The following is a 24,914-nucleotide window of genomic DNA, read 5'->3' on the forward strand; positions in this document are numbered from 1 at the left end:
ATTAGCTTAAAACAGTAATCATTTTATTATATCTCACAATTTTATGGGTCAGAAATTTGTGCAGGACTTGGCTGGGTGATTCTTCTGTTCCACATGGTGTCGATGAGGATACTCAATGATATTCAGCTGGTGGTGGGCTGGTATGGAGGGTTCAAGATGGTTTCACCCACATGTCTGGTGTGTTAGTGGGGATGGCTAAAAGGCTGGACCCAGCTAGAGCTATTAAGCAGAGCACCTACATGCGACCTCTCTAGCATGGCGGCCTCAGGGTAGTCTGACATCTTACATGGCAGCTCAGGCAGCTTGAAGGGGAAGGGTTATAAGGAACAAGATTGTGTCTGCATGGGCTTTCATGACCCAGACTTAGATGTCACATAGTGTCACTTCTGAAAGAAAGTGAGCCGAAACGCTGGGTACCGATCAAGCTTTATTAGAGGAAAAGAATCTGCTGGGCTGCACTCAAAATGGAGAACAGCAGCAGGCATCGGGGTAGGAGGGCTTATATAGGCTGTAGAGAAGGCTGATGTCATCAGGAAGGGGTTTGGTGCTGGTGTGGAAGATAAGGCTGGCTGATGCAATCAGGTGGAAGGTTGCACCCATGCGGAAGTAGAGGAGTTTGTATTTCTCAGAAACCACGAAGTTTCTCGTAAGGGAAAGGCTGGTGGCCATTTGGTGTTCAGTGTGTGGAAAATGGCGCAAGTCACATCCAAGGTCCACCATTCCTGCCTTTTAAGCATAGGGAGAAGGGAAAAGGAGCAAAGGTCTCATTCTTCTGAAGCTACTTCCTGTTGGAGATGGGCAAAGATATGAAAAAAATAAAATAAAACAATTAGGTGGCGGGGTATTGGTTTCATGTGGGGAGGCTGTATTCCTCTGGAGAAGGGTTGGCGGTTCTCAGGGACTGATGATATCCTTCTGCCAGGAACAATTCAGTGATCTTTTGGTTGGTGAAAGCCTGCATCTGCTCCTGTAAGAAATTAGAAAGTCACCCAAAGAGGCAGGGACCAAAGAGAAGGATCAGTCCTTGAAGCGTTTGGAAAGTGGGGCAAAAGAGGTTAATTTAAAAGGCACATTGCCACAATGAAATTGCTAAGAAGCAGCCTACTGATAGGAGGTAAAAGAGTGCCAGGAGAAATCTCTCTCTATCGTTACAATCCTTTGGGGAAGCTGCCGCCAATCCTGTAGCAAGTACTAGAACAAGTAGTATAATAGAGGTTAGGGACATGGGGTGGCATATACTTATCATGTCCCATGATGGCAAACCCATGATAGCAGGTCAGGATTAGTCTTGGAGCAGCTCTTGTGTGAGCGATGTGAAGCAGGCCTGTAAAAGTGAGAAGATGATCTCCAGGGGAAAGATTATTTTTCTTCTGGAATTGGGGGAAGAGTGGAGGTCCTGGAGATTTTCAGTTTTGTGGGTCCTAAAATGGATGAAGTGTAAGGAGATTTTGGGTTGGGGGTTGGGCGTAGGGACACCTCTGGCTTGGTGTAAACAGATTCTTTGGGTAAAGTCCAAGGCGCTAGTTTTACCAAGGATAAGTGATACCAAGGGGACTTTCCTAGTACCTTTACTGCCATGGGCGTGGTGAGAAGTACTATATAAGGCCCTTCCCAACATGGTGAGAGGGGCTTTGAGATTTGGGTTTTAATATACACTTGCTGTCCCAGGCTCAGTTTAAAGTCTGAGGAAGTAGTGGGGAAAGGATGAGGTAATAGAAGGTTGGCCTGTTCCCAAAAAAGATCCCTAATGAGCGAAAGAGTAGGGAGATACTGGCCCAAAGGTGATAGGCTGGAAGGGAGAGATGTGAAGGTGAAGGGTCTGCCATACATGAGTGAAGGGGCTGAGGCCAGTGGGTTTGTGGGGGGCAGCTCATAGGTGAGTGAGCAGTAAAGGGAGGAGTTGTGTCCAAGGGAGGTGAAGTTCCATGGACAGTTTTGTGAGGTGTGATTTTATGAGGTGATTGGCCTTTTCTACCTTGCCCAATAAATGGGGCCGGTGTAGGTTAGGCCGTGTGATAGGGTGTGGGGAAATGTGTGGAAAGGAATTGAGAAAGAGGTCTAAAGCCTCCATGCAATTATGTTCTAAGGGTCGTGAGTGTTTTAAGATGAGAGTGGCTGGATTTAAGGGAGGGCAAGGTTTAAAGGAGAACTGGGAATTCTCAATGAAAGTAAGGTGAATAAGTTGTAAGCAAGAGGGGGAGAGAGTCAACATGGCCTTATGGCTGAGAAGATCTTGAAAATGACGGGGAGAACAAATAGTTACTTGTTGTCCGAAGGTCAGTTTGGAGCTTTCTTGTGCTAAAAGGGCAGGTGCCGCCTAAGCCCATAAACAGGGAGCCCATCCTCTAGCTGTGGTGTCAAATTGTTTGAAAGATATGCAACAGGGAAGAAGATATCTCCCGCCTCTTGTCCCAAAACCCCAATCCTTGGGTTTCAGTGACAGTGATGTATAGGATAAAAGTATGAGATAGGTTTCGGAGGGATAGAGCTGGGGCTGCAAGGAGAGCGGCTTTTAACCTCTGGAAGGGAGAATGAATGGGCTTTGTGGGATCTAAGGAAATGGCAGGATCCCCTTTGGCTGCCTCATAAAGTGGTTTTGCTAACACACCAAGCCTCATAAAGTGGTTTTTGGCAGGATCCCCTTTGGCTGCCTCATAAAGTGGTTTTGCTAACACACCAAAGTTGGGAATCCACACATGGAGATATCCTGCAAGCCCCAGGAAAGAGAGAATTTCAACCTTTGTAGTAGGAGTAGGGAGTTCAGAAATTAGACTCTTGCAATCCACCGTTATTTCTCTGGTGTTGGTGGTGAGGTGGACTCCCAAATAGGTGACTGAAGGAGAAGAAATTTGGGCCTTGCTAGGGGACACTCAATATCCCCTGGAGGCCAGGAAACTAAGGAGAGCAACAGTGTGGGCCTATGAATCCTCCTAGGAAGGGCTACAAAGGAGGAGGTCATCCACATATTGTACTAAAGTGCTAGAGGTTGGAGGAAGTTCAAATAAGTCTTGAGCGAAGGCCTGGCTGAAGAAGTGGGGACTATCCCGAAACTCCTGAGGTAGTACTGTCCAGGGGAGTTGTTGGGAATGATGCATATCAGGATCAGTCCAAGTGAAGGCAAACAGGTTTTGACAGAAAGGGTGTAAGGGAATAGAAAAAAAGGCATCTTTGAGGTCAAGTTCAGAGAAGAAACGTGTTGTTGTTGGGATTGTGGATAGAAAACTATAGGGGTTAGAAATGATTGGGTGTGGTGCTGACAACACCAAGTCGAGGGTTAAGATCCCCTTACTGGTTATCTTTAAAAAAAAAATTTTGGGCCGGCCCAGTGGCGCACTACTAGTGCGCCACTTGGGAGCGTGGCAGCGCTCTCGCCGAGGGTTCGGATCCCACATACAGACTGGTTCCCACTCACTGGCTGAGCGAGGTGTGGGCGCAACACCGAGGGTTGCGATCCCGTTGCCGGTCCCGGTCCGGTACGGGCGTGACACTGAGGGTTGCGATCCGTTGCCAGACACGAAAAAAGACCAAAAAAAAAAAAATTTCTGTGTGAATTTGGTGTGATGTAGGGTGTAGGAAAGGGGTTGAGTGATCCATGCACGGTATTCTAATCCTGTGACCCCTACTATTGTAATAGAGGAAGGGGTTGTTGGTCCTGCATATTCAGGAAGGGTAGAGTAAGTGGCCCCCGTATCAATGACAAAAGAGATCAGCTTACCTGCTATGAGGAGAGTTACCCTGGGTTCACCTGTAGTGATCTCCATGGGGGCCTTGGGCCCTGGGCATCATCAGTCTTCCTCCTAGGCAAAGCCAAGGAGCTCTAGTAGGGATGACCATGGAGCTAAAGGTTGTGGGTTAGGGACAACCTCCCAGTGACCTGGCTGTTTGCAGTGATGACAGGGCAGGGGATAGGGCCTGGGATTAGGACAGACCCATGCCCAGTGGCCCAGATGACTACATTTGAAGCAGTTCCCTGGTGGCTTGCCCCTAGAGGCAACTGGCTAAGGGGTATGTGAGCCTCGGATGGCATTAGCCAGGAGTTGGTATTTGGCCTGATCTCTTTTGTATCGATCCTTCTTCTCCTCCTCCTCCCTGTTGTTAAAAACCTTTCTAGCTGCATTGAGGAGGTCTCGTTGGGTTGTATTTGGACCATCCTCAAGTTTTTTTTAGTTTTTTTGAGTATCAGGTAAAGAAATGAAAGTGTAAGAGGGCCATGCCTGGAGGGGAGTTTGGGTCTGTATGTGTAGTTATGTAAAGCCTCAGATAAGTGGGTTAGGAACTCATTGGGATTTTCGGTGGATCTCTGTGTAATTTTTCTAAGCTTGTCATAATTGACTGACTTGTGAGTAGCCTTTTGGAGGCCACGAAGTAGCTGTGTGATCATATTATCCCAGAGATCCCAGTCCCTGTGGCCGGCTTGGTAGTCCCAATTTGGGTCCATGTGAGGGATGGCAACGGCTCCCATAGGCTGCCTATTATTTTGAGCATGTACCTCATCTTCCTGTTGTTGGGCCATTATCCAGACCTGCTCCCTGTCCTTGGGAGACAAAGTAGTAGTGAAAATCATAAAAATATCATGCCAGGTGAGATCATAAGACTGGGTGAGATATCTGAGTTTCTTAAGATATGTGTCTGGGTCGGACTGGAAAGATCATAGTCCTTTTTCGATTTGGGACAGATTGGAAAGAGAAAAGGGGATATGGACCCAGATGATTCCCTCTATCCCAGCCACTTCATGAAGGGGGTATAAAGGAGCTGGAGCTGAGGCGGGGTTGTCACCTGACAAAGGGGAATAAGGAGAAGGGTTGGGTGGCTGAGGATGAGCATCTCAAGACCAGGTATGGGAAGAGAGGGAAAAGGTGAAGGGGCTGGTGGAGGATCTGGAGTGTAAGGAGGTGGTCAGGGAGCAGAGTGGTCTGATGGATCAAAAGATTGATCTGAGTCTGGAAGGGGAGGTTGGACATGAGCTAGGAGAATTTGAGATGTAGGACAGTTTTGACAGAGAGAAGGATGCAATCAGAGATAGAAGAAGGCTTGAACATAAAGAATCTCTTCATCTTTGCTGCTTCAGTGATAAAAGTTGTCTAAATCTCTAAGAGTATCCAAATCAAAAGTGCCATTTTCTGACCACTGGGATCCATTGTCTAGTTTGTACTTAAGCCAAACTTGATTGCAGTAGAAAATGAGGCATTTGGGTTTAATGTCTCCCTGGAGGCCAAGAGGTTGTAAATCGGCCAGGAGACAGCCTAGGGGCGTAGAGTTTGGCAGTTTGTATCATGAGGATCCCATGTAGAAGGTGAGAAAGGGAACTAGTAATCCTAGTAGAAGAAGAGTGACAACAAGGTCTCCCTGGAAGCTGAGAGATTGTAAATCATCCAGGAGACAGCCCAGAGGCACAGAACATGGAGGTTTGGATTGTGAGGATCCCATTTAGAGGGTGAGAAAGGAGGTGATCAGTCCCAGTAGAAGAAGGGTAACACCAAACAGCATCCTCATTGGTGTGCACCTTCTTTTCTAGAGAGGAGCCACCAACTGGCTAGAGGAGCACCCTCCAATAGCTACGGGTTCCCCCAGCCAGGCGCCTGGTCTTTGGGAAGTAGACAGTAGTCGTAGAAAGTAGTTGGAGAACCCATAGAAGTAGGACAGACCCACTGACTCACCCTGAATTGAGGCTGATGGTGGATGTCTGAAGTGGCAAAAGGAGAGTTCCAGAGGTACCCGGTTTGGCAAGTCTGGGAAGGGCAGCCAGGGGGGCCAATCAACCTAAGAGAGGGGATCATCTGAAGGTCCCAGCCAGGGCCCTTCTCGGGTTTTGGTACGAAAATGAAAGAAAGTGAGCCCAAATGCTGGGTACCGATCAGGCTTTATTAAAGGAAAAGAATCTGCTGGGCTGCACTCAAAATGGAGAGTAGCAGCTAGCATCGGGGTGGGAGGGCTTATATAGGCTGTAGGGAAGGCTGATGTAATCAGGAAGGGGTTTGGTGCTGGTGTGGAAGCTAAGGCTGGCTGATGCAATCAAGTGGAAGGTTGCACCCATGTGGAAGTAAAGGAGTTTCTATTTCTCAGAAACCACAAGGTTTCTCATAAGGGAAAGGCTGACGGCTATTTGGTGCTCAGTGTGTGGAAAATGGTGCAGCTCACATCCAAGATCCATCAACTTCCACCATATTCAATTGGCTATAGTAGTCCAGATTCAAGGCAAGGAGACATAGACACCACTGCTCAACAGGAGGAGCGTCAAATTTGAAGTTGTGTATTAAAGTCACCTCACTTCTTGTCCCCCATAAAGAAGTTTCCATATAAATACCAGAGTTGTGTTAATGGAAGCTTATTCCTCCATGAAAAGGAATTAGGATAGCATCTCCTGAGACTTAGAGGCAACCATTTCATTCCCTTCCCCAGAGGTATGCACATATACTCTCATACATATACATCCATATACACACATGCAGGCACAGTCACACAGATCTGGTACATAAGGGCAGTCAAGCCTGCCCATCTCTAGCCATGTCTCAGGTCAGGAGGACCTAAGTACTGCCCTAGAGTTCTTTCCTAGGAAGTTAATTCACTGACCATTCCTCCTCCTACTGGTGTGAACAGAGGGTGTTGGTAGGGATGGAATCAGTCACTGACTGGGAAAGAGGACATATGTCCAAAACCTGGTGTGTGTGTGTGTGTGTGTGTGTGTGTGTGTGTGTGTGTGTCTGTGTGTCTGTGTGTGTCTGTGTCCGTACGTGTGTAAATGTCTCCTGGTTCTCACTGGCTCAAGTCAGTGTAGAAAGGAGACCTAGAAGCCTGGCCAGTTAGCTCATTTGGTTAGAGCACAGCCTAATAACAACCCCAAAGTCATGGGTTCGGATATCTGTACCAGGCAGCTGCTAAAAAGAAGAAATGAGATCTGGGCTTGAGAACAGGCAAGGGTGGCTCAGGCCTGTGCTGCAGGGCCAAGGAAGCCAGTGTGAGACTTAAATTTTGCTGGGGATCAGCCCAAATCCTCACTCTCAACCCTGCCACACTCTTCTCTGCACTCACTGTCCCAGGCACACTCTCCTTCTCGCCCTTCCCTGATCATGCCATGTTCTTCCATTTTTCCATGGCCTTGCCCATGTTGTTCCCTCTGTGGAATGCCCCTCTTTTTCCTGACAACCCCAGTGCCTGTCTTTTGTATCACACGATATTACAATGATGTGTTTAGATGTCCATTTTCCTCAAGAGCAGGGGCCATGCTCTATTTATTGCCATATCTCAAGTGCTTGGCACAGAATCATTCTCAGCAAACACTGGTCAAACTGATGATTGAATTCATTCAGCAACTATTCTGATTCAGCAACTATTTCTCCTCTATGTCTCTGGGCTGTCCAACTCCACCCCAATTCCCTGAGCCCCTATGAGAAGGGGCAAAGGTCTCTAAGGCTAGGGTGGAAAGTTCGGGCTTGATTCTTTTTTTTTTTTTTTCCTTTTTTTTTGTCTTTTTTACTGACCGGTAACGGGATCGCAACCCTCGGTGTTGTGCCTGCACCGCGCTCAGCCAGTGAGCAGGAACCAGTCTCCACATGGGATCCAAACCCTCAGCAGGAGTGCCACCGCGCTCCCAAGCGGCACACTCTCCAGTGCACCACCAGGCCGGCCCATGGGCTTGATTCTTGAAGCCCCAGGGAGACATTGCACTCTCCAGAAACTGGAAAGGATACAGTGCTGAGCTGTAGAGGTGTGGCCAGAAAACTCACAAGCCCTCACACCCATAGCGGGAAAAGCCAGAGAATTCTGCAAGGTTTTTCCAGTGTAGGTGAGGACGTCTTAAAATCTTCATGCCTTAATTGAAATAGTCCATAAATGCACATGGTTCTTCTGGGTTAAGTGTTAGGGTCTTTTGGGAACTTTTAGACCTGGGTCTGAGCCAGCACCTTCCTGGTAGGAGATGATTCTGGGTGCTGAGGTGGGGGTAGGTGCAGTTGAGAAAAGAGGCCCTGTAGACCAGTGCTCCTCACACTTGAATGTGCAAACAAATCCCCTAGGAATCTTGTTAAAATCCAGCTTCTGACCCAAGATCCTGGGGTTTTTTTGGCAGCTGGCCAGTAAGGATATCCGAACCCATGATCTTGGGCTCCACTCTAACCAACTGAACTAACCAGCCAGCTCTACATTCTGTTTTTCTAACAAGCTCCAAGGAGATGGCACTGTTGGAAGGGCGGGGCATGGCAGACAGAAGGCAGTTGGAATCACACTTTGAGTAGCAAACACCTAGAAAACTGGCATTATGATCCAGATACTGAAGGCTCAGGCCTTAAAGGCAGAAGTGGCCATCAGTCATGTCAAAAAAAAAAAAAAAATGTTCAGGAGATGATGCAGGAGACGGTTTAGCAGTATAGCATGAGGGCAGCCTCACCAATACCTGGCATTCTTCAGTTCTGTGACTGTGGCAGACATGACTAGTGGATCCCAGCACTATCTCCCACTAAACCAAGAGGATGCCTCAGAATCCATCTTAACACAATACTCTCAGATAGCCACCCAATTAATTATAGTTGGCGTGAGAAATAACTGCATTTGCTATTTCTGGTATTGTGGTTAAGAGTTTGACAGCCTTTGCTCTGCTCTGGCTAGTTTGATGCCCTTGGAACAGTGGTTTCCATGAACTTTGGTTATTTCAATATGTTGTAATTTGAGGTATAGACAGCACTCATTTCATAGTTATTTTGAACATTAAATGATATTATGAATATATAGGGTCTGGCACACAGAAAATATTCAATAAATGGTGGCTACCAGGTAGAGGGGTTAATATGTTGGCTCCACAGGTAGAGGGGATGTCAATGGCAGGGTGGGAAAGAGGAAGGCAAGGAAGACAGGAGCCAGAGAGCTAGGGGTGGAGATGAATAGGTGGACAAAGTCTGTGCCAGCTTGGGGATGGCTGGGGGATTTCCAGCTTTCTCTGGATGGTTCTGGGTTTCCTACTGGAACTAAATCTCTTTGACTGAAAGGGGTGAGTGGCACTTATCATCTTGAGATATCTGAGTTCAGAGCTTCTGGTCAAAGAAAATTGTGAGAGGGCTGGCCTATGGCTTACTCGGTAGAGTGCGGTGCTGATAACACCAAGGCCATGGGTTCGGATCCCATATAGGGATAGCCGGTTCATTCGCTGGCTGAGCGTGGTGCTGACAACCCCAAGCCAAGGGTTAAGATCCCCTAGAGAAAAAAAAAAAAAGAAAATTGTGAGAGGGCTGGCCTATGGCTTACTCGGTAGAGTGCGGTGCTGATAACACCAAGGCCATGGGTTCGGATCCCATATAGGGATAGCCGGTTCATTCGCTGGCTGAGCGTGGTGCTGACAACACCAAGCCAAGGGTTAAGATCCCCTAGGGAAAAAAAAAAAAAGAAAATTGTGAGAGACTTTGAAAAGGCTAGTAAGATTACATGCATGTCCTTGCATGTTATCTCTGAGTTTTATTGTCCTTGAGCTATTTGATATTAATGGAAATGATTTTTGTCCATAGAAATGCAAATTGACAGGTGGAGATGCAATTGATCATTGCCCAGTGGATATTGCCCAGTTTTGCATCTATTAAGCAGATTTATTTTGACATTCTTAATGGCTTAGATATGTTTCTGCTCTTTAGATTTTCCTTTGAACTGGTTGTTACATCTTACTGGTTCTTTCATTAACTAATGAGTTAAATGAAAATTTTGACATGTTTATTGTATATCTGTATGAAAGTAATTATTCTACCTTGTAGAGAAAACTTAAAAAAAAAAATCTTCTCTTTATCAGTGAAGATTGGGCAGGAGGTTTCCAGGACTGTCTGTCCTGGGCAGGCTTTTCCACATGGTCCAAACACCGTTACCTATGTCAGGTTTATAAAGGATTGTCCCCAATTTCATTGTTTGTTCTACACTACCCAGACAGATATATCATGATTCCATATTTGGGCTGGACACATTCTCAAACACTTAGATGAGCTTGTTTAAAAATATACAACAAGGCTGGCCGGTTAGCTCAGTTGGTTAGAGCACAGCCTTACAACACCAAGGTCACGGGTTTGGATCCCCCTACTGGCCAGCCACTAAAAAAAAAAAAAAGTAAAAGACATATAACAAATCCACAAGGACCACATGAATACTTATCCACTCATTTATTCAACAAACTAGATAGTAAGCTCCATGTGGCATATGAGGTTAGCAAGTGCCTGACTCATGGTAAGTACTAAATAAATATGCACTCACTGAGCCAACACATGAATGAATAAGCTTAACTAGCATTTATCAAGTGCTTACTATGTGCCAGGTACTGTTTCAAACACTTTATTTGAATTAGTCTGTTTAATTCGCACACCAGTTGCAAGGTAAAGTACAGTTACTCTCCACATTTACAGATGATGCACAAAGACGTTAATTAACTTGCTCAAGGTCAGCAGCTGGCAAGAGGCTGAGGCAGGATTCAAGCCCAGGTAGCCTGGCTCCAGAGCCTGTGATCTTGGGCATCTTGCTAGGTTCTGAGATACAGAAATAAAAGACACCCCAGACTCTCCTCAAGGAGGTCACCCTCAAGAAAAGAGACAAGAAACTAATAAAAATGTGATCTGTTGTGACAAGTGAGAACCCAGTTCTGGGGATAGAGGGTGTCAGAGGATGGGACAGGGGTATGGCTGTCTGCAGAGGGGCCACCTGACCCGAGGTAAGTTCTGAGGCACTGGTAGTTAATATCCAGGCTGGAGGAAGGGAAAGGCATTTGGGTCACAGGAACGGCATGTGCAAAGCCATGGGGCATGGCTCGTCTGAGAACCTGAGTTCCGAGGGTGGAGCACAGGAATGTAGGGAAGAGCAGTGGAAAGTGAGACTGGAGAGACAGGAGCCAGGGCCAGATCTGGGAAAGCTTCATGTGCTGAGGGAGGGAGGGAGCTTGGATGCTCCTCGGAGGCCTGGTAGGATTTTAAGAAAGGGAGTTACCCAAAATTCTGCCTGCCACCACCCCTCTCAGGACACTAAACTCAATACACAGAATTCCCTAAAAGCCACATCCCACTCCAGGGAGCTCCCTGGGAGGCCTGGACAGGAGGGAAATACTAACTGAATGTGGGACACACCCAGTGCCACCTGGGAGCAGTGGCTGAGCATTCTCTCTCCAGCCCTCCTACCCACAATTCCTGAGGTCGCCCCCAGCCTGCCATGTCAGGCACACTCCCTCTTGTCACATTCCCTCATGAGGCCAGAGATAAGAATAAGGAACCTCCCATCTCACATCCCTTCCCTGCCCACCCTCTGACTCCACCATCCTAAGCAGCTGCAGGGCCTGGCATATCCCGGACTCCAGTTAGAGGATCCTCTGACTCCACCATCCTAAGCAGCTGCAGGGCCTGGCATATCCCGGACTCCAGTTAGAGGAAGGAGAATGGGGAGGCTGGAGCTTCCTGGGGGAGCTGTGGCTCTGGGCTGTGCCCTCCCCTCCCACAGGGCTGAGGCTGGTGATTAGTTGGGTTAATTATATCCAAGCCATTTCCGATTGGCATAAGCCCACCCACCCACAGAGCCTTCCCAGAAAGCAGCAGGCCCAGCCCAGGTCAGGATGTTGGGGCGACAGTTACTCTGGGAGCGCTCTGACCCCTGTGATGGCTAGAGAGGGTGGCTGTCCTCCCCCTCTCCCAGGTCTCCTTCTCATCAGTTTCTACCCCCATCCTCTTTTTCGCTTGTCCCCACACATATCCCTTTACCCCCCCTTCTCCCCCCAGGTTTGGAATGAAATCATGGGGCTCTCAGTTCCTCGCTAGGGCCTGACATAAACACTCTGATTGGGGCTAATTATAAGGGCCAGGTTGGGAGGCTGGAGCCTTCAGAAAACTTTGGTTTTCAAAGAGCCCAGGGCTCAGCCCTCAGCCCAGGCTGGCTCCTCTCCAGGCTTCATTGGGGAAGAGGGGTCCTGGGCCACAGGCAGTCCTCTCTAAACCCAATTGTCGGGCTGGCTGGTTAGCTCAGTTGGTTAGAGCATAGCCATAGCACCCCAAGGTCATGGGTTTGGATCCCTGTACCAGCCAGCCGACCACAAAACAAAAAATCCTAATGGTCTATGAGCTTGTTCCATGTCCTAAGTCCCATCTTATCCTTTCTCAGTTTCTTTTGCCTAGCTCTTCCAGGCCTCAAATCCTGGGGCCTCTGTGGATGGCTTGGAGGAGCCACAGTCTGCAGTGGAAGGCGAGGCAGCTGGGAAGGGGCTCAGGCTGTGAGGCTGGGAACGGGGCAAGAGCGGGGGAGGCGTGGGGAAGCCAGCTGTGACAGCCCTCGCCCTAATTAGGCAGCTTCAAAGCCGGCTGCAGAGAGCCCGCCTGCATCTGTGCCCTGCCCACTCAGGCGAATGCGACATTTCTGTCCTAATCAGAGGAGAGAAAGGAAGAAAAACACTGCTCACCACCACCCTTAGGAGCCTCTAGACACTGGGATGGCACCCAGAGTTAGGCAGAAGAACTGAGAGCACAGGAAAGCATTCTGTTCTGTTAAAACTCTCAGTAACAATAGGTTAAAAAGCCCTCAAGAAATATATATCCTTGGGCCGGCCCGTGGCTCACTCGGTAGAGTGCGGTGCTGATAACACCAAGGCCACGGGTTCGGATCCTATATAGGGATGGCCGGTTTGCTCACTGGCTGAGCGTGGTGCTGACAACCCCAAGTCAAGGGTTAAGACCCCCTTACCGGTCATTTTTTAAAAAAAAAAAAAAATTTAAAAAGAAATATATATCCTTGGGCCGGCCCGTGGCTCACTCGGTAGAGTGCGGTGCTGATAACACCAAGGCCACGGTTCGGATCCTATATAGGGATGGCCGGTTTGCTCACTGGCTGAGCGTGGTGCTGACAACCCCAAGTCAAGGGTTAAGATCCCCTTACCGGTCATCTTTTAAAAAAAAAAAAAAAAAATTTAAAAAGAAATATATATCCTTTGATCCAGTGATTCTACTTGTAGGACTTTATCCTAAGAAATTGGAAAAATGCTACAATTTATTGAGTTCTCCTATGTACTGGCTCTATATATGCATCCTTATAACAAACTTGCCTGACAGGTACTATCACCTTTTTATACATGAGGACACTGGGGCTCAGCTGATACTGTCCCAAAGTCTTGCTGTCTGTACATGGTCTGTCTGTCTCCTTTTTCCCCACAACTACAAAAGTATTACACATTCATTCCACTCTGCTGCATCTTGATGATTTGTTATCTGAGTGAAGGACAGGATTGGATAGAGTGAATAATCTGGTTTGAGGGTGCTTCTGGTTTTGCAGGCCCAGTGGTTTTCCCTCCTGAGCCCCTTTTGTAGCAGAGGTGATTAGAGGCTGGGGGGTGTTGGAGTCCCAGAAGGTAAAGCCTGCCCCTAGGAGAAAGGAGATAGCTAGTAATCAGGACTAGAAAATGTCTAGACCAGGGATTGGAAAAGTAGTTTGGGGACAGGACGAGGTTGGGGCGAAGGCACAGAGTTCCAGAAACCTCCTAAAGTTACATGCAAAATTACATGTGGGTTGGGCCATTTTTTTCCAGATGGAGGTCCAAAGATTTTTCAAAGTCTCAGAGGGTCAGTGGCCCCCAGAAGTTTACGACCTATTTAGAGGTGAGGAGAGTGAGTCTAGAGAAGGAAGGGACCCTGCTACAGTAAGCAGCAAGACTGCAGAAGGGACCACTTCCCTCAGGAAGTGGCAGGGATCCCTGACATGTACCCCATGGCACCCAGGACAGCATCTCCCCACTTCCAGAATACAGCCCAGATCAGGGGCCTCAACACCCTCTTGGAGAATTTTTTGAAATAATCCAGAAGTCAGCAACTCCAGGTCCCACTGAGCCAAACCCAATCCTCACTCTTTGAGGATGTTCACAAAAATTCTGTCTTGGAAAACTTTAGTGGCCTTTTCTGGGACTGGTCTTTAAAAATCCTCTTAAAAGGGGCCAGCCCGTGACTCACTTGGGAGAGTGTGGTGCTGATAACACCAAGTCAAGGGTTAAGATCCCCTTACGGGTCATCTTTAAAATAAATCCTCTTAGAGGACAAAGAGTTTATAACTAATGAAAAAAAATCAGGAGGGAAGTCTGCAGTGGGGGGAGGAAAAGCTGAAGTCTGATCAATAAGGGGGGAAGGGTCCTAAAGGAGAAATGCCTGGAACCTGGAGAACCCACAGCCATGCTTCTCTGTGGGATGGGGGTGAGGGCCTGAGACCTGCCCAGGCCCAGGGGCCTCAGGTGAGGGGATTTCCTTCTTGGTCCTGACCCTCCACTAAACACACAGCCTCACTCTTCCAGAGGGAGGGAACCAACCCACTTAACAGCACAGAAATGGCTTCCTGCCTATAGGACGACCTAGACATCTGCAAAAGCAGACCTCCAAGCCCGTGTTGTTAACTGGGTTTTCAGAACAAGGAAGTAGAGTGACAGCAAGCTCAGGTGGCTTACCTTTGGGTCTCCTTTCTCCCCACTAGCCTAAATTCCTCTCACTGTGCTCTAAAGCTTAAAGCCTCCCCTCCTCTAATAATTTCATTAAAGAAGTGGGAGTGGTGGGGAAGGGTTCCCAGACTACTTTCAGTGAGACAATTCGGCCCTTGGCTATTACCGCCTTGGAGAAGGGCAGGGCATCTATAAGATCTATTCTTTCCGGAAGAGGCAATTATTTTATAATCTATCTTCCTCCCCAGTCATAAAACCTATTTTGGCAGTTTTTTCAGGCCCTCTTCCCCTACGCTGGCAGGAGACTTTGAGGTGGGGGAGGGGGCTAGGAAGAAAGAATTCCCACACCCACTCAGGGAAGGAACAGGTAATTGTTGCTAGTCTACCATCTCGGGTTGTCAGTGTGAGGGCCCAGGGATAAAAGTACCCAAAGCACACAGAGCTGAGATCCTAGGGGGCTTAGAGGTGGAGGAGGCTCTCCCTAAACCTTCAACAGAGACCACCAGTCCACTGGGCTCGGTCCCAGGCACTGGAAAATCCCATCGGATTCAAGGATTTTGCCATTATAACCAGGAGAGGCACTGACAATTTGTTTGCAATTTAACTCTTTCCTGCAGCCCTTGTGGGGTTCCTTTAGAATCTTCCAACAAATGGAGCCACCCAGCAGTGACACCTCCTCCTGCCTGCTTCTTTGATAGTTGAGGGAACCTCATGTCGAGACTTCACTCATGATTTGATAAAAAGCTAGTTTTAACTAGCCACCGGCACAAATGATCTGGGGGGAGATTATATATTTGGGGAGGGGGGTTCTGCTGAAATCCCCAGGCTTCATACAATGCCAAACAAAGCCCCACATATGACTTCAATTACCACGAAACATTTGCAGTTCCCCTCCCCCAACATAAACTAACACACACAAACACTTCGAAGTAGGGATTCTAACTTTCTCCCTTGTCCCAAAGACACCAACAAAGGATGGTACGGTACCATCTTCCCCATAACCATTTAGCTAAAAAAGCAAGGTCTGGGGCTGGGAGGCCTCTTCTCCACCCCACCCCCAACCGAGTAGGTAAGGAGGAGAAGGAAGGCGGAGGTGTAGTTTGGTCAAACTAATAAAATGTTACAACCCTGTTAAATACAATTAAAGGGCTAGATCTCTCAAAGATAATTAAATGCACTTTATTATTATGGTTATTAGCTTTTAATTTGAACTATTATCAAGAAACAGGAGATGGTGAAAATTGAGTTATGTGGCATACTTGTCTTTAAATCAATCCTTTGGAATTAAAATTCTAAAATATTCCAAATAGTTGAGGGAAATGGTGTGTGCTGGAAACTGGAACTCTCATACCAGCAAGGATACTTTGCACATTACTTCTGAGGCAGCTAACTTAAGAAAAGTTTTGATTTTTATTTGTTTGGGGTAGAGGGAAGATAAGAAACATCTGTTATAAACATTCTATCAATGTTCTGATATAGAATGTCCTGTAAACACTCAACTCCCGCCCCCAGCCCCCAGCCCCAAAGAGCTTGCCCAACGCCTTCTTCTAAGGCAAAGATACCCTCCTTCCCCCACCTCAGGTTTTTTTAAAAGTCTTTTCAAAGGAAAACTAAAAATCCCACCAGCCCATCCATCCCCTCCCTCCAACCTAACTCATTTTTATTGCTTTTTGAAAAAAATAAACCCCCAACAACAAGAACCCACACATAACACACAAACCAACCCTCAAACTGCTAACCTGAATGCCAGAGATTTTCAGTTGGGGGACAGCAGACTTTAGAAAAAGGGGAGAGATGTGAGGAGATCTCAACCCCCCAAATTTGCAAACAAATGCTCAAAGACTAAGGCTCTCCCTAAACATGCTGGCCGACAGGATCAGTACTCCAGGTGGTGTGTGTGGTGGTGGTGGGGGGGGTTGTTTCAAAAGACACTTCACAAAGCATTTTCTGCCCACTCTAAGCGCTTGGGGCAGCGAGTTGAAAAGAAGAAAAGTCAAAGAGGAGAAAGATCTTCCTGCCTGCAGGGGAGTGGGCCAGAGGGTGGAGGCCATTCCTCCCCCGATCTCCGCCCTCTCCCCACCACCACCCCGGTTTTTTTTTTTTTTTTTTTTTCTTCCACGTCTTCATCTCTGTTGGGAGGTTTCCAAAGATCGAGTGAAGGAGACAGAACAAGTGAAGAGGGAGAAAAAGGAGGAAAGAGAAATAAAATAAAATAAAACAAAACGAATCCAAGTCTTGTTCAAAAGTATCCAATAGCTTCCACGGGCCCAGCGTCAGTGAGCAGGCTCGTAAATTTGGCTCTTACAGAAGTTGAATGGAACAAACTCCCAACTCCTCACAGCCAACAAAAACAGCGCGCAGGCTGGGTGCCTCTCCTAGCAGGCCCAGCCCTGCCAAATCGCCAGAAAATTCGATCCACAGAGTACAGGCAGTTTTCAAAAGGACACTTAAGAAAGGAGAAAACCCCCCTCAACTCCCCCCACCCCCCATTCTTCAGCCCTGGCGCCCCCACTGCTTTTATTATTTTTTTTCCTTTTTTTCTTTTAAATAGAAAATATATAATTAAATTTACAAAGACTATTTACAGTTTTAATTACAAACCTGGTGGGGGTGTTGGGCAGAGTTCTCTTTAAAAAGCGATCTAAAAAAAGAAATGGTTTCGATTGTTCTTTATTTAAAAAAATAAAATAAAGAGTCTGCAGGAACCCGCGGGCGCGGGAGGGCGCGGCACACCTCCGGGCCTGGGGACGCGGGGCAGGGGCGCCCCTTTCACACGGTGGTCTCTCCGTGCCGGCTGTTGGTGAGACGCGTGTAGAACTTCCTCCACGAGTGCAGCGTCTTGCCCGACCAGATCCAGAAGCCCGACGTGATGCCCACGATGAGTGTCATGAGGTATTTGATCATGTAGACGGTGAAGTCGGGCGACATGCGCGGCGTGTAGTGCGCTGGGCACGGGATGGCCAGGCTCTTGCAGTGCTGGCTCACCCACGAGCGCTCCCAGTGCTCGCGGAAGGCCTGCTCGTAGAAGTAACAGGCGATGACGATGGTGGCCGGCACCGTGTAGAGCACGGAGAAGACGCCAATGCGCACCATGAGCCGCTCCAACTTCTCCGTCTTGGTGCCGTCGTGCTTCATGATGGTGCGGATGCGGAAGAGCGACACGAACCCCGCCAGGAGGAAGGACGTGCCGATGAACAGGTATACAAAGAGCGGCGCCAGCACGAAACCCCGCAGCGGGTCCAGGCTGTTGAGGCCCACGAAGCACACGCCGCTCAGCAGGTCGCCGTCGATCTGGCCCATGGCCAGGATAGTGATGGTCTTGACGGCCGGCACGGCCCAGGCGGCCAGGTGGAAGTACTGCGAGTTGGCCTCGATGGCCTCGTGGCCCCACTTCATGCCCGCGGCCAGGAACCAGGTGAGCGACAGGATGACCCACCAGATGGAGCTGGCCATGCTGAAGAAGTAAAGCATCATGAAGAGGATGGTGCAGCCCTCCTTCTTGGTGCCCTGTACCACCGTGCGGTAGCCGTCTTCGGAGAAGCGCTCGTTGCACACCACGCGCTCCTGGAGCACGAAGCCCGCAATGTAGGCCACCGACACCATAGTGTAGCAGCCCGACAGGAAAATGATAGGCCGCTCTGGGTACCGGAAGCGCTGCATGTCCACCAAGTACGTGGTGACAGTGAAGAAGGTGGAGGCGCAGCACAGCACGGACCAGGTGAGGATCCAGAGGCGCGCGAAACGCGTCTCCTCCTGCGAGAAGAACATAGAACCGTCGGGCCGCGCGGGTTCGCAGGGCGCTGCACAGTCGCGCTCTCCAAGAAACTTGTAGCTGAGATAGGACGGCACCTTGAGGACACGCGGGCAGTGGAACGGGTGCTCCAGCGTAGCGTAGCGCGGGGGCGCTCCGCCGCCGCCCGGGCCGCCAGGAGTGCCCCCAGCGCCCGGCTGCATTCCCGGCGGCGGCGCAGTGGTGAGCAGTGCGGGCGCTCCGTCCTCGGAGTGGTTCTGGCCCACGCAGATCTGCTCGGCGCCGTGGCGCGGGAAGTGCTCGCAGCGAAGGCGCTCGGGCCACTGGAAACCGAACTTGTTCATGAGCGCCTCGCAGCCCTGGCGCGCGCGCTCGCAGATGGAGCGGCACGGCGGGATGGCCTGCTCCAGCACCGTGCACACGGGTGCGTACATGGAGCACAGGAAGAAGCGCAGTTCGGGCGAGCACTGCACCTTCACCAGCGGATAGAACTGGTGCACCTCGAGGCCCGCGTCCTCCTGGTTCGTATGGCCCAGAAGATTGGGCATGATGGTCTGGTTGTAGGCGATGTCCGTGCACAGCGGGATGGAGATGGGCTGGCAAAAGCCGTGGTCCGGGATGGAGATGCCCTTCTCTCCGTGGAACTGGGCCGGCCCGGCGGCGGGCAGCAGTAGCAGCGGCAGCAGCAGGCGGGGTCTCTCCTCCTCTTCCTCCTCCTCTCGCCTCTCGGCTGCCCCTTTCCCCTCCTTTCTCCAACCAGCGACTCCTTTGTGCCTCCTCCAGCCCTCACCTCGGCCTCTCGGATCCCAATTAGTCGGTTTCGAGGGGCCCCCGCTAGCCGCCCGCCCTCTTCTCAGCCCCCCAAAAAGGGGATCCTTGAAACCGCCCCGTCGAGCTCTAAGGATCATCCCCAAATGTGCCCTCGGCCAATCAGATTTAAACCCGAGGACCAGCCCCGAGGGCTGGATTGGTCGACCACAACATAATGAGATCAGAAACCAGATGCCAACAAAACTTTCCCCCCCTCCTTTTGCTTTTTAAAGAGACAAGCTATTATTATATTAAGGGCTGTTTGCCCAGCCCGGGATTTCTCGGGAGTCGCCGCGACGAGATCCGGAGACACACATTCCCCAGAGCTGCGGCAGACCTAGGCCACTGTCCCCTGGATCACTCCTCTTCCGGGGGCCAAGGCGCCCTGCCGGGTAGGGGCTCTTTAAATTCTTGCCCCCGCCCTCGCTCCGAACCTCACCTATTCCAGTCCAATTTTCAAATCATGTGAAAAAAACCCTTTAAAAATTAAAAAAAACAAAAACAAGAGGCTTTTTAAAAACGAACAGTTTACAAAGACTTTTCTCTCAACTCTTCGTGCATCCCAGGGAAAAGTTTCACTTCATCCTATCAGGAGACCCCTAGGAGTTTGGCTTGCCCCTCCCCCTACACACACCCTTAAATAACCCTCTGCAAAAATGAGAGCCTGTCTCTTTAAGAAGCTCTTAAAGGGGCCTGGACTCCGGGGCGTAATTGCCCCGTAGCGAGCACAAAGGAGCCCATTATGGTTCTTTGTGTTCGATGGCACCTCAAAGTGAGAAAACTCAGGAACTCAGAGGCCCGGATCTGGAGGGTTGGGGCGGGGGTGGAGGGGCGAGGTGAAGGAGAAAGGCCCGAAGCTGCGGCTTCTCCTTCCCCCGTCTTCCGAGGCAAATCTTAATTATGCAAAGTAAAGTTATTTGCCATAAGGAGGAGGTCTTAATCGAAAGTTAATGGTGGGGAGGGTGGGGGTGACTAGCAGTTGGAGTGAAGAGACAACTCTCTCAGGCCTGACTAAAATTAGGGGGAATTTCCCTTCTCCCTCCCCACCTCTGCCTCCGCCCTCTGAAAGCTTCAAGATATCTTCTCCTGGGAGAGAAGGGAGTTTTACCCAAATCTTAAAGGATTCCGCACCAGAAAGGAGTGGTGTGTTCAGCAGGGGAGGACGCAGGGGGTTGTGGTGGGTTATTACTGCCCCCCATCTCTCACCTGGCTGGGTATTGGGGGGTAACCAGCAGGGATCCTACCAGTTTAGGAATGTTTTCTTTTCTTTTTTCCCTTCTAGGATTTTAAGGGGGTCTGGGGAGGAGAGGGGGAATTTGCATGTAAATCCCCTGGGCTTGGTACTGGATGATGGGTCAATTATTTCTGTTGTCTCTCCCGAGGGAGAGGGGAGGAGGGACTTAAAAAGAAAGAAAATTGAGTTTAGAAAGCACCTTTGCTTCTTAGTATGGGTCAAATCCTCCCAGTCTGGAGAGCTGTTCCTGCTCTAATCTAGAAAAGGATGGCTTTAAACAACAACAAAAAGAAGAAAGGAGTGGGGAGAAGAAAGCAAGCTCTAAGAAGATGGATACAGGGGATCCAGGTCTGACAGGATTCAAAGGTGTTTTTCCTGATTTGAATGAATAATATAAAGATTTTCAGGTTCTTTAAGACTTGAAAATGCTCCTTGTATCCTGGGAGAATTTCCCTTTTCCTTACTCTAGGAAGAAGTCCTTCTTCAAAATTAGGAAGATACGCCTTTTTCTTGTCCATCCCATTTCCATTCCACCCATTTCTGTCCCACTCACGAGTCCATCTTCTTCCAGAACAGTCCAGGGGTGGGAAAGTTGTGCTTTCTCTGCTCCACTGGGCCCAACCTAAGCCTGAGCTGCACCTCCTTCAGACCTCCCTGCCTAGTCTACCTCACCAAGCCTCGGACTGAGTTGTGGAAACAAAAATGAATAAGACAGGCTCCTGCACCCCACTCAGGAAGCTCACAGTCTGATAGGAAATTGAGAGCAAATCTCCAGTGTAAACGCAGCATCTTCAATTTCCTTCTGCGACAAACCCATTTTCCTGCCCTAGGGCCAGGCCTGAGTGACAGTTATCCCTTTCCCAGCCACCCCAAAGTAGAGGGGGAGCTGGAGCTAGAAAATGGAAAAAAGGACATTCTTCCATCCACTCAGTCAACCTTTCCTTCCTTCAACACCGGTACTGAGACTTTGACTTCAAACCAACCATAGTAAGTGCTGTGGAGAATGAAGAGTAAAATGGCAGCGCCCCTGTCCTTCAAGAGTTTACAGTATTTCAAAAGAAAAGTGATTCCACGAAGATTTTACATTTGTCCAGCATTTTTACACGAGATAAGGAGATATCACAATATTTCATGATTACTCTTGTCTTTCACATCAGGGACCTGAGTGTGAACAGGACCAGAATGCACATGTTCGTATTGCAGGCCTGCCCACGGCACTTTCTGCTCTGCCAACCTGCCACTTGATTACAGGAGGCCTGTAACAAAAGGATGTCATTTGTCATTTGATAGATGTAGCACTTAGTTCTGATTTTTAAAAAAATTAGCTTGATCGTTGACCTGGACCAGATTCCTAACTCTACCACTAGCTGTGCAGCCTTGGAACAGTCACTTTACTTATTTGAATCTCACTTTTCCCATCTGCAAAGTGGGAGTAAATCATCAGATTTTTAAATTGTGAGACTACGCATCAAAAGTAATTTCAGAATGGCAAAAATAAATTTCATAATCATAAAGCACCTTTCACAACAAGAAGTTACATGAATTAAATATTCATTCAGTAAACATCCTGGGAGACCTAGAGTAATTGCTACCATTTATTGAGCTCCTATTAAGCACCGCACATGTGTATGCCTACAAAGTGGGTATTATTTTTTGTTTATAGATGAAGAATCAACGTTGTTAGATGAGGATTGGCAATTTCTCAAGGTCTTGTAGGGACCTTGTAGGTGATAGAGCTGAGATTTAAGCCCAGGCTGGCTTGGCTTTTAGAGCTGTGTTCTCTCTCCTATACCACATAGCCCCTAATGTCTGTGAGAACTGTGTGCTTTTTATTCACTTATATATATTGAGCACCAGACCCAACCCCTGTTCCTGTGGAGCTTGTGTTCTAGTGAGAGAGGCTCACATTCACCACACAGTCACATACATGGATGTAAAATTGCTGCAGGATTCAATGCTATGAAGGGAAGGTCCATGGTGCCCTGAAAGCATAATGGGGAAGGGAATCTGACTCAGTCAAGGAGGGTAGGAGAGGCCTGTGGTTGGAGTGAGGAGTTAAGTATGATGAGGTCAAGAGAGGCCAACAGGGCTCAGACCTGCAGGGCCTTGCTGACAATGTGTGAGGCTTTGCATGTAGAAATATGAGCTCACAGGGCTGGCCCGGGGCTCACTTGGTAGAGTGTGGTGCTGATAACACCAAGGCCATGGGTTTGGATCCCATATAGGGATGGCCGGTTAGTTCAGTGGGTGAGTGTGGTGCTGACAACACTAAGTCAAGGGTTTAGATCCCCTTATCGGTCATCTTTTTAAAAAAAAAAAAATGAACTCACAGTCTAATGGGGAAACAGACATGTAAACAGACAAGGTAGGGACAGGCATTCCAGACAGAGGGAATGGCATGTGCAAGGGCATCGTGGGGGGAAACAGATGGAATGGGCAGGAAGCACAAGTACTTTGGCCCTGTTAGGGCCCCATGTGCATCTGGGAGAGTGACAGCAGAGGAGGCTTTAAGTGAGCAGGGACCTTAGATACCCTGCACATAGTCTGGCTGCTGGAGATGGGAATACACTGGAGAGGTTAGGGAAGGAGTGATCACACTTAAGTTTTAGATAGTGCATTTGGGCAGCTTTGGGGAGCATGATGGTGGTGGTGGGGGCAGAGATACCAGTTAGGGATTGATGGAAATGTCAGGCAAGAGATGGTAAGGGCAGGAACTGAGATGCGAATGGTAAGGAGAGAGAGTAAGGGAAGAGACTGATCAAGGTTTCTGACCTAGGTGTCCTGATGCCATTAACCAGCTAGAAAATACCAGGAATGGGCAGATAATGAGCATAGTCAGGCAGGGCCGTGCCTGTGGTATGTCCAATAGAAGCTGTCCAGAAGGCAGGTGCATATTCTACCCCAGTGCCCAAGAGGGATCTCTGGGCTCTATTTTGATCTGTCCCCTTTAGCCTATGGTTGGAGCTATGAGTGGCTAAGATCATCTAGAGAAGATAGATTGGGTGGGAAGATGAAAGCTTTGGGGGATACCAACATTTAGGGGCCATGGGCCAAGGACAAGGCATACTGAGGCGCGGATGGACCAAGAGAGATTCTAGCCAACACGAGAATGTCACAAGACTATTTTTTTCTGGGTCTGGGAGCCTCAAGTCAGAATTTTTATTTATCTTATTTCAGTTGTGGGAATTAAATGAGATAGTGCATGGCACTCATTTGACCTGGTGCAAGGCTAAAATCTTGGCAAATTGTAGGTATTATATTTATCCATCAAATTATTAAGTACGTACTGTATGAAAGCAGACAGTCTGAAGAGACTTAGGCTCCAGTTTCATCGAGCCTACAGTTTAGGGGGTCATAGTCTGCTATTCCTCCCTAAGGAACATTCCTGTTTGGTCATAAGCTTCTCCTGTGGTCTGGGAGCCTTGGTATCCCCAATGCACAGAAGTGCCTCTTCTCCCCCAAACCCTGGGGCACTACTGTCAATCATCTTGGTTTACAAATCTGATATCTGGGATCATTGCTGGGTGCCCACTGTAAACCCACTGCACACTCGATTCTGTGGGACGGGCTCCACAGAAGGAGGGGTTTACTAGAGCAGAAATCTCAACCTGACAAGAAAGCAGAGGAGATAGCTGGTGGAGAGGGGAAAAATCTGGTTTGGGGCCCAGAATGTCCAGGCTGCAGGCCAGGCTCCACTCCACGCCTTTGGCAAGTCATTTTCCCTTCCTTAGCTTCATTTCTCTCATCTGTGTAAGGGGATCATAAAACTGCTGACTGATTTTACCTTTTGGCCAGATGTAGCGGGCTGTGGGAATATTACGTTTGGATCATTGAACCTGTCCTTGCTTAATGCCATCCAAACAAGATGAAAGGCCTGTATGTCACAGATAAATGAAATGACAGCCAGTCAGCAACATTCGACATACCACAAGCCTGCTCAGAAGAAGAGAGCACAGAGGACTCCCAGCCAAGGAAACCTGGGGGCCCTGCTCAGGGCTCTCTTCTTCCCCTAAAAATCCTCCTGTCTCTGGCCTTTTCCTTGCCTCGGGGTAATTGCATTTGTCCTTGTCTCTGTGCTCTTTTTACTCTGTATGCTTTTCCTTCCGGGGAGGCCACCCTCTCTCTGTCTTTCGTTCGCACAGCTTTTCCAAGGGATAGTGCCTGGTATGGTGATTTTTGAGGAAATCCCCTTCTCCAAGAGGCTGTGGCAAAGGATGGGTCCCCTCTATGTTTCTTCAATCCTAGGCCAGTGTTCTTTCCTTCCCAAAGCACTGAGGTCCCTTCACCCTAAGGGGAGAAGGGCATGTGTATCTGGGAGGCAGAGAGAAAGGAAGAGAATGTAATTTCAGATATCTTAAAATCCTCAAAGATTTTATTCTCAAAGCAAAAATATTCAACCGTAAATGGAGTTGGTCCTAGGCACTTTGTGGAAAACCAGTGTGAACCTTCAGAGCATCTAGTTGGCTGTCCCTGCCCCAACCCACATGGTATTCTGCTTTGGGGGAATCTACCTTCATCCTCCCTCCCTGAGCCTGGCCACCAAGACCTGGAATCCACCTTCAGGTTTTATACCAAATTCCCTCTCCCTGAATTCCATCCTCCATTCAGCTCTCAGGAAAATGGCCCTTAGAAACCGGCCACAGAATCATCAGGAGATCTAGGACTGCTGGAGCTGCGCTTCCTGCCCCCTTGCTAGTGCCTTCAGTGCAGCT

General features: G+C 48.7%; 1 protein-coding gene across 1 annotated transcript; it reads right to left on the reverse strand.

Moving 5' to 3' along the window:
- Positions 1-16,974: 16,974 nt before the first annotated feature.
- Positions 16,975-18,853, reverse strand: FZD2 (frizzled class receptor 2; the record flags this gene model as incomplete). The annotated part of the gene is made up of 1 exon (XM_008578318.1): positions 16,975-18,853. A coding segment is annotated over one exon (1,677 nt), but the record flags the coding sequence as incomplete, so codon positions are not given.
- Between the last annotated feature and the right edge of the window lie 6,061 nt (positions 18,854-24,914).

Source organism: Galeopterus variegatus, unplaced genomic scaffold (genome assembly GCF_000696425.1).
Source record: "Galeopterus variegatus unplaced genomic scaffold, G_variegatus-3.0.2 Scaffold1660, whole genome shotgun sequence".
Lineage (NCBI taxonomy): Eukaryota > Metazoa > Chordata > Mammalia > Dermoptera > Cynocephalidae > Galeopterus > Galeopterus variegatus.